General features: G+C 40.6%; 1 protein-coding gene across 2 annotated transcripts; it reads left to right on the forward strand.

Annotated features, from left to right (window-relative positions):
- The first annotated feature begins 638 nt into the window (after positions 1 to 638).
- Positions 639 to 11057, forward strand: ANKRD60 (ankyrin repeat domain 60). 2 transcript variants are annotated; one of them, XR_005009842.1, is made up of 6 exons: positions 639 to 1063; positions 3420 to 3550; positions 4275 to 4440; positions 7038 to 7202; positions 9189 to 9330; positions 10863 to 11057. XR_005009842.1 is itself a non-coding variant. In XM_036748553.1 (4 exons), exons 1-4 carry the CDS (start codon positions 778 to 780, stop codon positions 7307 to 7309), a joined length of 855 nt encoding a protein of 284 aa, XP_036604448.1. In that variant the 5' UTR covers positions 662 to 777; the 3' UTR covers positions 7310 to 7343. The 2 variants fall into 2 exon arrangements, 1 of the variants encoding a protein (XP_036604448.1); XM_036748553.1 differs by lacking the exons at positions 9189 to 9330; positions 10863 to 11057 and having other exon boundaries at positions 662 to 1063; positions 7038 to 7343.
- Positions 11058 to 14512: the final 3455 nt, after the last annotated feature.

The following is a 14512-nucleotide window of genomic DNA, read 5'->3' on the forward strand; positions in this document are numbered from 1 at the left end:
CCCAAGCCTTGATGCCAGTTATCTGGGAGACATTGGCCAAGTTCCCCGTCTGGGCCTCCGTTTCCCCAACTTTGGGGACACGTATCAATGCTGACCTTCTCACTATATACCGTATATGTACTTGGAATGTGCATTTGTGACCCAAGGGCTGCTTAAGCGGGCAAAGGTTTATTCCAGCCAGCAGGGTATTTTATTTTGACCACCGCAACTCAAAAAACTATGGCGGGGCGCAAGCATTCACACTTGATTAAATCAATTCTAGGACCACGTGAGCGCTGGGAATACAAAGATGGAAGCCAACCCTGCCCTCGAGGGGTTTACATGGGGGAGGCTTCTTCTGCATTATTTGGGGAATGTGCTGGAGTGGATGGCCCAAGAAATGGGTTCCTTTCAGCTCCAAGGTCTACGATCCCGCGTGGTTCCGGGCTCGGCTCCAGCCCAAGCTGGGAGCGGACCGGCCTGCCCCCGGAATTCCCGGCCGCTACCTAGCTCCAGCTCCTCTCCCCCCTCTCGAGCCCACGCAGACGTGTGCCCAGGTGCTCTCCTCATAAGGCCCCAAAAGGGAGCGGGCTCGCGTTGCTCCTAGCAACGCGGGCGGTGCCCGCTGTATTTGGCCCTGCGCCGGCGCGATGGGTCCCAGTGTAAGCTGGGGCCGAGGCCCAGGCTCGGGGTGGGGGTGGGGGGGTCCGGGTGGGGATCTGGGTCGGGGTCGGGGTCGGGGTCGGGGTGGGGGTGGGGCCGCGGCGGCTGCGGCTGTGGCGGCGCTAGAGCGCTGGGATGCTGGCTCCGGGGCCACTGCCTGGGGCGCTGCAGTTCCCTCCAGCGCCCCCGCGAGGCCTGGGGCGGCGGCGCTCCTCCTGGCGGCAGATACAGACTTCCCAGAGCCGGTCGCCCAACCTCGTGACTAAGCCTTTCTCTCTTCGCGTGCGGCTGGAGGAGACTGGAGAGATATACCGGCTGTCCAGCTGCAATGGCTACACCACCGTGCGGGAGCTGAAGGAGGAGTTAGATCTGCTGGCCGGGATTCCCTTCCACTTCCAATGCCTCTTGTACCTGGATCAAGGTGGCGCCTCGCGTGCGGCCCCGCCCAGGACCCGACCCTTCTGAGCGTGCGCCCAACATCTCCCCTGCGAGCATCCCCAACTGGCCTCCTTTGCTTAGGACCAGCACCCCAAGCCCCCACCTCCTGCCCGAGACCGGGACCTCCAATCCCCAATTTCGACGACCCCCATCACACCATCACTCTTCTTAGCCCTCAGGATCTCATCCCCACTCAGCCTGTTTGTAACCTAGACCCCAGATCTTGCTTTGGGGGTTCAGGACCCCAAATGCCTAATCGGATCTCACAATCCTGTTCAGGATTCCAAATCACACGATGGCTTCCTTCACCCTAAGTGCCTCAAATAAATTTGGGGACCCTGGTTTTCTCCTTTCACTTTTGCCAAAATTCTAGGAATCTTAGCCCATGATCCATCTTCTCCCCACTCCCACTGAAATGGGAGGCTTCAAGGAAGCATGGAAGTTAAAAAACAAAAATGTGTTTTGGCTCTAAACTGGGCCAAAGGGTGTGAAGAGCTGATTTTTGCAGGGATGAGGACCTAATGGAGAAAAGGATGGATGAACAGCAAAGCAGTCTTGGCAAATGTTTCTTCGTTTTTGATATTTTCTATTTTTGATGCAGACTTTTTTTCTTTTCTAGACATTGAAATAAGTTGAAAAGTTTTTAAGAAGCCGTATAGGAGAAATTTTAGTTTTATGTTTTAAAACCAGTGGAATCTATTTTGGTTTAAAAATTTTTCCTTGTCTTGATGTGGAAGTGATCCTAGGAGCTCAAAAGCTTTGGTAGAAGCCCTGACGGGTCCTATCTAGCTGGAAAAGCTGCCAGCACTGCCGCAGCTTGGAATGTATACTTGTAATCTAAGCATTGACATGCTTATAAAACTCAAAAAACTATAGCAGGAAGGAAGCATTCACACTTGATTAAATCAATTCAGCAAACATTAAAGTGTTGGGGATACATCGATAAAAAAAGAATAATTCTTACCCTCCAGGAGTTTGCATGGGGGGGTGGCGTGTAGGGAAGGAAATGCCCTTGGATCCTTTGAAGGATGTTGATAATGCTAATTTGGAGGCAAAATGGCCTATTAATGAAAAAAAAAATACCAAACTTGAAGTCAGAAGGCCTAGGTCTGAATTTAGGCTCTGCCATTTACTAATTGTAACTGTGCGATTATGGGCAAGCCCCGTAATCTCTCCGATTCTCAGTCTCCTCAGCTGTAAAAGCGAAGACAGGGACAATAGTGTTTGCACAACTTACTTCACAGGGTTGTGTAGAAAATGCTTTGTAAACTTTAAAGTGCTATATAAAAAATTCTGAGTCACATAGTCAAATATCAATGTATTTTAAAGATACTTTAAAAATATTAATAATTATTATTTGTACCTTTTTTCCCCCTTAGGGGAACATCAAGCAATCTTAATGTTTTTGGGGTTCTTGTGAAGGGATAGGGTCTTCATTCAGTTTCATGATTATCCTTTGACACTATAAACAAGACCCTAATTAATGAGAGTGCTAATTTCCTGTTTAGGTATATTAGTCCGAGTTTCCAGAAACATACTGTAGATACAGTTTTCATTTATACAATATTGCCCTGAGCCTCATTCTTCTCAGTTGGAATTTATGATAATTGCATCTGTATTGGCTTGATGTTTACTTTTGCACTACTTAAACAAGAACACAGGAACATAGTTAAGAGAACATTTAATAAAAGTTACTTGTATACTTGAAAGCAGCAGTCCTCAAGTTATTAGCTCATAGAAGCCTTCCCAAAATGCTGCTAAAGTCCAAACTACATAATATACAAATGCTCTTCTAACATCTGTATGATCTAACATCCATTACATATTCAAACTCTGGTAAATTCTAACATTAGTCACTCACATATTATATTTGGATTGGACCTTGTGAGCATTTCATTAATGCGCTAACATTTTTGAAAGATAAAACATTGTTATCCCATTAGCAGCTAACAACATGAATCAGTTTATAAGTATGTATTATATGTGATATAATGTATAACAGTACAATACTACAAGCAAATTTTATTCTAATATGTATCTTTAAGTCTACTTTCAAAGGAGGCAGTTCATATAATGATTTTACTGACCTCTGTATTTTTCCATAGTATGGCTGAAATTTTTTATTTTAAAATTGTCAGTTATCCTTTGTTAGTCTTTTGTTATTGATATATGAACCAAATTATATTTTTAAAAGGCTGTAAGTACAGTAAGTCTGATTTGTACAAATCATCAAGTGAGATTTGTTTACAAAATTCAAAACAATTTTTTATATCAAATGTCAGAGAATCTCTTTAGTATGTCTAATATCTCATTCTTTTGTGGGGGGAATTTCCTTGTAGGAATTTTGATGGATGATTCCACATTAGGGTTCCATGATGTTGTTCCTGGGGGAATTATTTCAATGTGTATTTGGCATCAGGATGGATGGCAAGAACTTGTTTTGGCTGCTCTGGAAGGGGACGCTAGTAAGGTGTTTTCATGTTTCTTTAAATGAATATTATTCTTTATGAAGCAGAGTTAAATCTTAAGTAAATACTGAAGCTTTTTTCCTTAAATGTTTACATAAAAATTAAATACAGAAGAATCAGGCTTCCTGTTTATTAGGTGCTTATATAATATTTCTGTTCAATCTCTTGATTTGAACTGTTTTCCCCTGACCACCCAACAAGTTTTCTTCACTCTTTCTCAAAGCAGATCAGTATTTCCCAAACATTTGCATAGTTTTATACAAATTGAGGCAGCTAGGTGGCACAGTGGATAGAGCATTGGGCCTGGCATCAGGAAAACAGGACTTAAAATCCAAGCCTCAGACACTAGCTGTGTGACCTTGGGCAAGTCATTTAACCTTTGCCTAAGTTTCCTCAACGGTAAGATGAGAATGATAGTTACAATTACCTCCTAGAGTTGTTGTAAGGATCAAATGAGATAACATTTTTAAAGCACCTGGCACATAGTCGATGCTATTTAAATGCTAGTTATTATTATTATTTTAAGCACCACTTATCCTTTTCAGAGCTTCCAAGTTTTCATTTAGGGCTTTATATCTATTTATCTCCATCATGAGCCTTCTTTTCTAGAAACTGCTGGATAGATGATTGAGCTTCTTCCCTAATAAAGCATATCTGAACTTATTAAGTACTCTTAGGTTTTTACATAAGTTGTTTATTACATGGTAATTCCGTTTTTCTTGCCAGCTATCTTGTCTAGGTGTTACCGAAGACTCTCTATACAGAACTCCACACTCTATACGTTTAAGAGCAGAGAATTATAAGGAATGGATAGCTGAGAGAGCATTTGTGGCTTTGTATGTCGCGACACATAGAGGCCACTTCGAAGCTGCACGTTTTCTCCTAGAAAATGGTAATATCGATGCCTCATAGCTTATACTTTACCTTGTTAAATTCTTATTGCATGCATAAGACTTTCAAGGAGGGGGAATAAACATTAAGTGCTTACTATGTACTGGGCACTGTGCTAAGCACTTTTCAGATATTATCTCAACCCTTTGTTATGATCTTCATTTCACACTTGAGACAGAAAGAATAAAGTACAAACGTTTTGGTTATCCTACTTTATATCCTGTTGCTGTTCAGTCACGTCCTATTCTTTGTAACTCCTTGGACTGTACTGTCCATAGGGTTTTCTTGGCAAAGACACTGGAGTGGTTTGCCATTTCCTCCTCCAGCAGATTAAAGTGAACGGAGGCTAAGTGACTTGCCCAGGGTCACACATCTAGTAAGTGTTTGAAGCAGAATTTGAAGAACTGAGATTTTCCCGACTCTAGGCTCAATGTTCTATCCACTGAGCTATCTAGCTGCCTCTACCTCATATCCTATCTTTCCACTAAAGCTCTCCCAACTAGACTCCCTTTTAGCACTAATTATTTTTCTGACCTTCCTATTTGCCCTTCATTTTGCATGTTACTGAGTAGCTTTTGAAACTTTGGGGACTCCCAGGTAAGAATCCCAGCATTGATTTCAGCCCTGGCCATGAAAGTGACTAGCTTGGGTTTAGGTGTATCTGATCCAGTACCTTCAACCCTAGCCCAACTGCAACTTCACCTTCTTAAAACATTTTAATGTTTTTACCTGAGACTTGTTTTGTGTTTATATTCTCAGCACCTAGCACAGTGCCTGGCACATAGTAGGTACTTCATATGTGTTCTCAGATTGAAATAAATTCCCTAGCACCCAGCATAGAGCCCTGTGTACACATTATGTGCTTAATGGGTGAATTTGAAACTCACAATTTAGCTTTACAATAAAACATAAAACCTTATGAATCATTTTATATTATAGTTGTTTGCATTAGAGGTGAAAACTCTTGAGTTTTTGTTGTTGAGTCATTTTTCAGTCATGTCCAACTCTTTGTGACCCCATTTGGGGGTTTTCTTGGTAAAAATACTGGAGTGCTTTGCCATTCCCTTCTCCAGCTCATTTTACAGATGAGGAAACTGAGGCAAACAGGGTTAAGTGACTTGCCCAGGGTCACACAGCTAGTAAGTGTATGAGGTCAGATTTTGAACTCAGAAAGATGAATCTTCCTGACTTCGGCCTAGTCCTCTATCCATTATGCTATCTAGCTGCCCTGGGATCTTGGATTCAGAAGACCTTGCTTAAAGCCCTGCCTCTGATAATAACTCCTCAATCCTGGACAAGTCACACTCTGAGCTCCAATCTCCTCATCTCTAAAATGGAGCTACTGGTTCTTGTACTGTCTGTGTCAGGGGATCAGGAGGAGACAGCACTTTGTAAATCTAAAGTACCATAGAGAAAAGAGTTATAATTAATAAGTGGCAGTGATGAGCACAGTAGAAAAGAACATTAGATTTGGAGTGAAGACCAGGGTTCCAATCCTGTAAGTGATCTTCAGAGAGCCACTTTCCATCATTCCCAGCCTCAGTGTTCTCATTTGTAAATTGAGTTTGAACTTGATGATCTCAGAGATGCCGCCCACTTCTCAATTCTGTGAACCTGTGACTGGAGGATAATCCTATTTTCCATCTACTTATAGCTTTATAGACTCTCACAACATCAAACCCTTTTGTGCTTTACCAGTCTAGACTTTTTACATTTCAAGGTAAAATAGACATTTTCATAACTCAGAAGACTTTGATGCATTTGAAATTTCGGTCATGTCTTAAGTGGAATTTCTACAGTTGCTTCACAGTGAAACTGACTTAAACTCATGGAAAATATTCTGGTTAACAATTTTTTTTTTAACTGAGAAAGATTACTGGTGAACATTACAAGAATCTATTTAAAACCTTTAATCCCACAAATGAACAAAAATGAATTAAAATACATGCCTAATTTATGTGCATTAAGTTTTTAAGCATTTAATCTAAAGTATTTATTGACTACCCCAATTCCCCCTGACGCTTCTTCCATATACACCTCTGCATCTAGTATAGTGCCATATACAGCGAAGATGCAAATCGAATAGAATTCTGTGTAACCGGTACTTTGTTGTTGTTGTCTTTGTGTCATGTCCAACCTCTCATTTGGTATTTTCTTGGCAAAATTACTGGTGTAGTCTGCCATTTACTGATCCAGTGGATTAAGGCAAACAGAAGTTAAGTGACTTGCCAAGGGTCACACAACTAGTAAGTATCTGAGGTCAAATTTGAACTCAGGCCTTCCTGACTCCAGGCCCAACACTGTCTAGCTAACTGTCTCCTTGTTACTTATTAAATCCCTATTATATGTGCATCCCATTTGAGGTGAGAATCCAAAGCAGCAGGTCTATGATTTGCCCCTGCCTGCAAGGAATTAAGAAATATGTTCATTAGTGTTATGGTTTTGCTATCTTAAAAGATGATGTTTTAATAGAACTTGAGTACTATTCTGTCCCTCCTGTTGTTCCAGAATGTGTCACTGAATGTGCTGTTTTGCATCCTGGGTAAAAAACAAACAAACAAAACAAAACACCACAACATGGCCGACTTATTTTTTCAGGTGCCAGTTGTCTGGCCAAAACACCAGTGGGCAGAACCGCTCTTCATGTTGCTGCCGCCATGGGACATGTGAACTGTATAAATCTACTTCTCGATTATGGGGCACCTCTCACTGAGAAAGATTTAAAGGGAGAGACGCCAGTCGAAATAGCACGCCGCCTGAAGCGTAAGCAGGTCCTCCGGGCATTCTTCATCTATAAGATGAAGTTGAGAACTGCAAGTCTTGGACTCTCCCAACCACATCCTCGTCGCTTAGTTCCACTACTCTTCTGAAAAGGGCAATATATAAAGTCTCGAGTCTCACTCTAAAAGTTTGGAATGCTAATGTTTACTTTAGGAAGTTTTAAAAGTTCAATCCAACGTAGCCCCAATGAAAAAGTGGAAGACGTACAATCAAAGACAACTATCGTTAAAGTAGACAGAGCCTTAGAGGCTGCCTGCCTCCACCCACCCCCTCATTTTACGGTTGAGGAAATTGAGGCTGAAAAAGGTTGAAACTTGCCCGAGGTGACCCAGATATTTAGGGGCAATGTAATGGAAAGACCATCACAGATGTAGTCAGGACACCTTGTTTTGAACCTCAGCCTTTACACTACAAGGAATTTGACCATGGACGAGTCACTTAAATTTTCTGGCCCTCAATTCCCTCATCTGTAAAATGGTAATAAAATCCCCACTATCTACTTTGTAAGGTTGTTGAGAAAAAAGTCAGGACTGGAACTCAGGTTTCCAGACCTTCTAGTTCAGGGCTTTACTCACTGTGACACTACTCCCTAAATTTGGTTCAAATATCAAATTTGGCTATGCATGAGGATGTCAGAAACATGTCGATTGTGTTCTGTTTAGCCATAGACTTTCAGAATTGGAAGAGAAATCGGGCATTATGTAGTTCAACTTCTCAGACATATAGATGCACACATGTTCTCTATACAATATATACATGCTCTCATGGTCCCTTACAATCATGGGTGTTGGATCCCTAGAGTGTTGACCTAAATATTTTTTGAAGCTGTTTCTATGGTCATCTTCTATGGCTTGGGGGAGGGGTATAATAAACTGTATTCCTCTATGGGCATCATTCGGTGAATGGAAGCAGTAGTGTAGTAAGTTTGTAAAATAACGTTATTATTCCTATAACTGTTCCAAGAGGGTCTATTATCATGAGTCTGTTTCTGGCATAACATCTTGGCCAGCAGACATTCTACTACTTACTAATAACTAATAAAACTGTGAAATTTGCTTAATTTTCTTCATGGGTTTTTGTGACTGACAAAGATTGGCCCATCTAGTAGAAACATATGCATGTTTAGGTGAGAGGAGCCCCCTGCCCCGCCCTCAAACTTGGACTCGTAGGCTAGGGACTAGGCCTGTGATTCCATTGATTTGGGGGAGTCCAATATGAAGGAACTCCATTAGCCAATTCAGGTTGATATCTACAGCTTATAGTGTTAGAGTACTGAGAGTATGAGTGACATGTCCACAGTCAGATAGCTACTATGTGTCAGAGGCAAGATTTAACCAAAGTCAGCCTGGCTCTGAGGCCAGCTCTCTATCAATTAAACTCTACTGCCCCTATAGGGTTATTGCACAATCAAAATCAAGCTCCTTCTTTCTAGAGCAGGTCTAGGGACCTGTCATATTTTGGCGGAATGTCAGTAGGTAATTCAGAAATATCCTTGTGACAAAATGTCTCCCAGGATAACTAACATAGAGTATTGAGCATACACACAAACTATTTGTTATATAAATGGTAGCCCATAAAACATATGATTTCTCAGCCAGTTTTGCTGATGTCAGGGGATCCAGATATTTTATCCTCCAAAAGCTGGCTTTTACTTCTGGCCCTTTACTTCTCCTGTAACATTCCTCTCCCTTCCAGAAGAACATGCTCACTCAGCCATTTAAAGTAGAGAGATTCTTTTATTGCACTGCAAGAAAATCTTGGGGTATAAACTATACAAATTAGGAATGTACAGTTATAGGCTCCTTACTCAATTCAGCTTGACATAGTTTTACACATAGATTGCTGGCTACCCTTATTAATACTTCTTTTCAAACCTGCTCTTGGTTCCCCACTAACCAAGAGAGCTGAGAGAAATAGCTTGCCCGTGAGCTGGGGTCTCAAGTAAGATCCTTTCTGTCTTGGCCCCAGGTACACCAATCAGCTATATCTTATGGAAAAGAAAGTGTGCTGGCACACCTGGAAGACACAAGAAGTAAAAGTGTGGCAGAGTCTGGAGTCCCTGGTGCTCCTGTGTGTTGTAATGCCTGGAACCGTACATGTATATCGCAAAGTAAGTGGAGTGGTCATTTGCACACCCCTTCTCCAGCAATGGCCTGCTTTCTCCACCCTTCCTCCTTTCCTTAACAATTGCTCACACAACGTCACCGTCCTTTTGCAGGAGGCCTAACGTAAAATGACAACCTCATTTGTGTACATATCCAACTTGGTCTCTCCTCATTCTTGTCCTGTCCTGTAGCTTATATTCTCCAAGCCCAAAGTAGAAAACTAGTTAACTTTAAAAGAAACCAGCCTCTGCTTAATGACAGGTGACTGTTTCCTAGGATTTCAAGATGGGAAAGAGCCTTAAAAATCTAGTCCAAACCCCTTGTTTTATAGATGAGGTCCTAAGGTGCTTAAGAGACTTGCTTAAGATCAATTAAATAGAAGCACTAGGATTCAATCCCAAGTTTTAGGACTCCAAACCCACTATTTTCCCATTATGCTATATTGTCTCTATATCCTCACCAAGACAAAGTTGGAATTTTTCCAGGAAACTAAGACAAAGGGTACAAATGATTAGAAATAAAAGAGTTAACAGAATCCTAATATTAGAGCTCAACTTTAATGTATAGACAAAGATGGCCTTGGCTGGAAAACTATATACTTCTCATTTTTTTCTCTCCTCTCCTCATCCCTTACTAAAGAATGATACTCCAGCTAGACAGATCTTGGTTGGCACCATTGCCAGGTCCAGGGGAATCTTTAGTTCTTTTTCCAGAAAAACAAAACAAAAAAACCAAAACCCTGGAACATTTTGTTTATCCTATTTTCTCCTACTCCCTGTTTCCCAGTCTTATTGATTTTTGGATGTGAGTCCCCTGATCATCTCATTTGGTTGCAGATTGCAAATATGCTTCTGCTCCACAGGTCACCCTGACTCCCCCCCACCAGGTCCTTCCTGATCCTTAATATGCCCCTTAAATATTCTTTCCCTTAGCATTAGGCCATTTTACACTGAGCTAACCATCATCGCCTTCATCGTTCTGGAGGATTCTAGGACTCCAGGCCTTGGAAGTCCTACATTTGTCTCTGGTTTTCTCTTGCCTGTTCGATTTGTCTCAATAATATTCACCCAGCAGTTAAGGCTTACTCTGCCCTTCCATTAAGCTTGATTTTTTTCATTTGTTCTAAGCTCTCATAGTATTACAGAAGTAAATGGACCTCCAAGATTATCTAGTCCAATATCCTTTTAAAGATAATGAAACTGAGGCCCAGAGATGTAAAGTGACTTTACTAAAGTCATACAGCCAGTTAGTGTTTGTATAAGAGATAAGATCAGGCCTCATAACACCGTACTGCGACCATGCTACTCTACAGCTGTACTCTACAGTACAAATATTTTGTACACTTTACATGGCAAACTGAATTGAACTCCCATGGACTTCCAAGGCCTAGAAAGCAAAATAAATTTCCAGAAAGTAAAGAAATAAGGTCTCTCTGAACTATTGCTTCCTCTTTCATTTAGAAAAGATTTTTCCTAAAATATGATGGCGTGTTTGTGGACATGCAAAAATTTCTTAAAATTTTTTTTTCCTCCCTTAGATTTGGAAATATTTTTGACTGAAGAAGAAAATTCGATTAATTTGCTGGAGAATGGACAGTACTACAGTGCATTGTGGAATCTGCAGTCAGTTATTGAAGCTTCCAGCAGAGGGCACTGTGGGATCAGTCAATATTCAGATAAACTCCGGTTTTTATAAGTGCATATTAAAATACTCTAAGTATTGCAAATTATGTAACATCTTAAACTTCAGAAGGTCTTCATAAGTTAAAGGACTCATTCTTAGGGGGAGTATGCTTTCAATGGTTTCGCTAATAATTCAAGCTTATGTTTTAAAAATGCTTTAAGGTTTACAAAACACTTTCCTTCTAACCACTATGAGGTAGATAATACAATATTACTATTCCCATTTTATAGATGAGGAAACTGAGGCCAAGAGAAGTTAAATGAGGTGCCAAGGGTCACCCCGTCGCTGAATTTGTAATATTCTTGGTATTTCATTACAAGACTGAGAATCACTTTTCCTCCTTACACTTTAAGAATGGCAACACTTTTTGTTTCAAGTTTTATTGTGGTAATATAACTATTTTTTATAAAAGGATGAATATGTAAGTAAGTATATAGCATGAACATAAAAGTTCTTATTTTAGGTATAACATAGACGAATATATAAACACATGCATTGAAAATAAGAAGTTTAATCCATTATGTTTTTGCTGTTGAAATGCCCCTGAGAGGCCCACAGTCTGAAGGAACTAGTCCCAGATAGCATGGACATCAGCTTGTACAGCTTTCAAACTCCAAATTTTAGATTTCTAGGCCTTGTGACCTAAAAATACTTCCCAGTCATTTGGCCCCCATTGGAACCTTTTTCCTCCTCTTTCCACATCATCTTCTTAGGTTTAGTTAATTGTTTATAACAATGCTTATGAGATCAACCCACTGGATCACTGTAAGGACCATTAGTTTTAATCTTCTTCCCACCTACTTTTTTAGACCTGTCAGCTTTTTTGCTAATGTGGTCACTTGAAAATATGTGAGTGTGTGCAGGGATGAGCACAACCTGTTCCACTACTGAAAAACAACACAGTTTACATGTTTTTCTGAGAATGAATCACTAGCACCAGAAACATCTTTGGATATTAAGAAAGGTATCTAATTAAAACTATCTTCTTTTGGTTTACTATACCGCACAAATTCTTATTCTGTCTGAAATACTAGATTTTTTGCTGCAAAAACAGCAGAATGAAAATTCTATTTTGTTGAGGGGTGACCCTGGGAAGGTTATTGTTGTTCAATCGCTTCCAGTCATGTTTTCATGTCCCCATTTGGGGTTTTCTTGGCAGAGATCCTAGAGTGGTTTGCTATTTCCTTCTCCAGCTCATTTCACAGATGAGGAAACTGAGGCAAACAGGGTTAAGTGACTTGCCCAGGGTCAAACAGCTAGTAAGTATCTGAGGCAGGATTTGAACTCAAAAGGGTGAATCTTCCTGACTTTAGGTCTGGCACTCTAGCCACTGGGCCACCTAACTGCCCATAAGAATGAGCGTGTGTAAGTAGCCTAGAAAGATAGGTTGGAGATAGACTATAAAGGACTTTAAGTAGTACCAAACGAGAGTTTGTATGTTAATCTAAAGGCAATAGAGAGTCATTGAAGCTTCTTAAGTCAAGGAATGACACCGCAAGACCTGTGCTTTAGCAATGCTAATTTGGCAGTGGGAGGATGAATTAGAAAGGAGAGAGTAAATGAAGAGATCCCAATGAAGAGGGAGACTAGATGAAGGGATCCCAAGGAGAAGGATATGCAATAGTCTAGGTGAAAGCTAATGAGATCTTGAACTAGGGTATCTGTGCTATGAGCAGAGAAAAGAGAATGCATACAAGAAATGCTGAGAGGGTAGAATTAACAAAAGCTTGATAATTGACTATGGGTGGTCAATGAATTGAATAGTAGTGATGACTCTTAGGTTGCAAACTTGGGCACCTGGAAGAATGGTGTAATACCTTTGACATAAATAGAGAAGTTAGGAGGAGGGAGGGGTTTAGTGGGAAAGTTAATTAGTTCTGACAGAAGAGTTTGAAATGCCTATGGGACATCCAAATACATAAATATCCAACAGGGATTTGGAGATATAGGAGCGGATCTCAGGAGAGAGATCAAAATTGGATATGCAGATTTGGGAATCATCTGCATGTATAATAGTTTAATCCATGAGATCTGATGAGATGAACATGAGAGAAAATGTAGTAATATACGCTTCACAAAACAGCATTTCACCTTTGAAGAGATGCAGTTTTAATGACTATAGAAAATGGAGTTATCACTTCAGACAGGAAGCCAGAGGAGTAACGTCAGAAGGAAGGTGATGTTCTCTAACCGAGTACCTTTCAGAGAACTTTGAGTGTCATGAAACATACCTGAAGAGCATAAAGATCCCATGGACTCTACCCATTTCTACTTACTCATGCAAGTCTTTTCCACCTTTGCAGAACTTTTCCTTGGGTAAATAGCCATTAAATGGGTTCCACTGTTTTAAAAAAAAATGTCATTTTTGTGTGCTTTTAAAACCTACCTCTAAATTTGCAATAGGAAATACACCTAAGTGAATAATGATGTACAAGGAACACATCTCAAAGTACAGCATCACATCTTGAGAACCCATGCTCTCATGGGTTAAATGCAAAAAGGAAGAATTCCTTGCCATAGGAAAAGATGTAAGCTATAAAAACAGTCTCAAGATTTGAACAACAGCAACAACGGTAAAGGTAGCAAAAGGTGCCTCTTGAAATATAATGAAAATCAAGTGGTCATCTTTCTTCTCTCCTTGTCAGGAAATTTAAAGAGGATAAGATTCTATCGAATTTCTGTCAGATGGAAACTAGAGTGACGACCTTATCCTCCTTATTGAGTACCAGACATCAATGACCCGCTCATTGACACTGAAGGATAGGTCTTTTGAGCAAAAGGGTTTTTTTTCCTTTCCTTAAATCCTTGGTTTGGGGATGGAGGGAATCTTCCAGTATCCCGTTTTTTTCCAAATTCAGATGTAGGAGCCTAGTTCTGTCTCTGGCTCTACTGCAAAAAGATACAATTTATACAGTGACAGATGTTTTCCCACCAAGTAGTGGGCAAAGTGTGGTGGTGATGGGAAGTGGGAAGAGGCAAGAAGTTTAGCTTGCAGCTTTCAGATCCTTGTGAAAGCTTTCTTTCCAAGTGGAATTCTAAAGTCAATGCCTTTGGCAGCGTAAAGGAAGCAGCCACACCTTTGTGAATGGGGTAAGCACACTGAGTACCTAAGAGTAGGATGAAAAACTTAGTTTTGGCCCATCATTGCTGCTTGCTGTCACCTAAGATACAGCCCCATACATTTGAGGGGATGCAGAATGGTGCAGTAGTTGAATCTCAAATCACTTCATGAGCATTTGTATGCATAAATCAGGAGTCTTGGTGGGTCGAATCCCAGTGAGTATTGATTGAATTTGTTCCTCATAATAAACTGGATGAATAAATCTCTTGTGAATTAAGGCAGGTACAGGGTATGTTGCATATAAAAAAACATTTAAATTTAATGCATTGACCATGAATGGAGAATAATTTCACGACTGCACAAGTTTGCTGATGACATGAAATAGGGAGAGGGCAGCAACTGCAGAGGAACAGAACAAACACATTCAAAATGATTTGGATAGA

Source organism: Trichosurus vulpecula, chromosome 3 (assembly GCF_011100635.1).
Source record: "Trichosurus vulpecula isolate mTriVul1 chromosome 3, mTriVul1.pri, whole genome shotgun sequence".
NCBI classification, from domain to species: Eukaryota; Metazoa; Chordata; class Mammalia; order Diprotodontia; family Phalangeridae; genus Trichosurus; species Trichosurus vulpecula.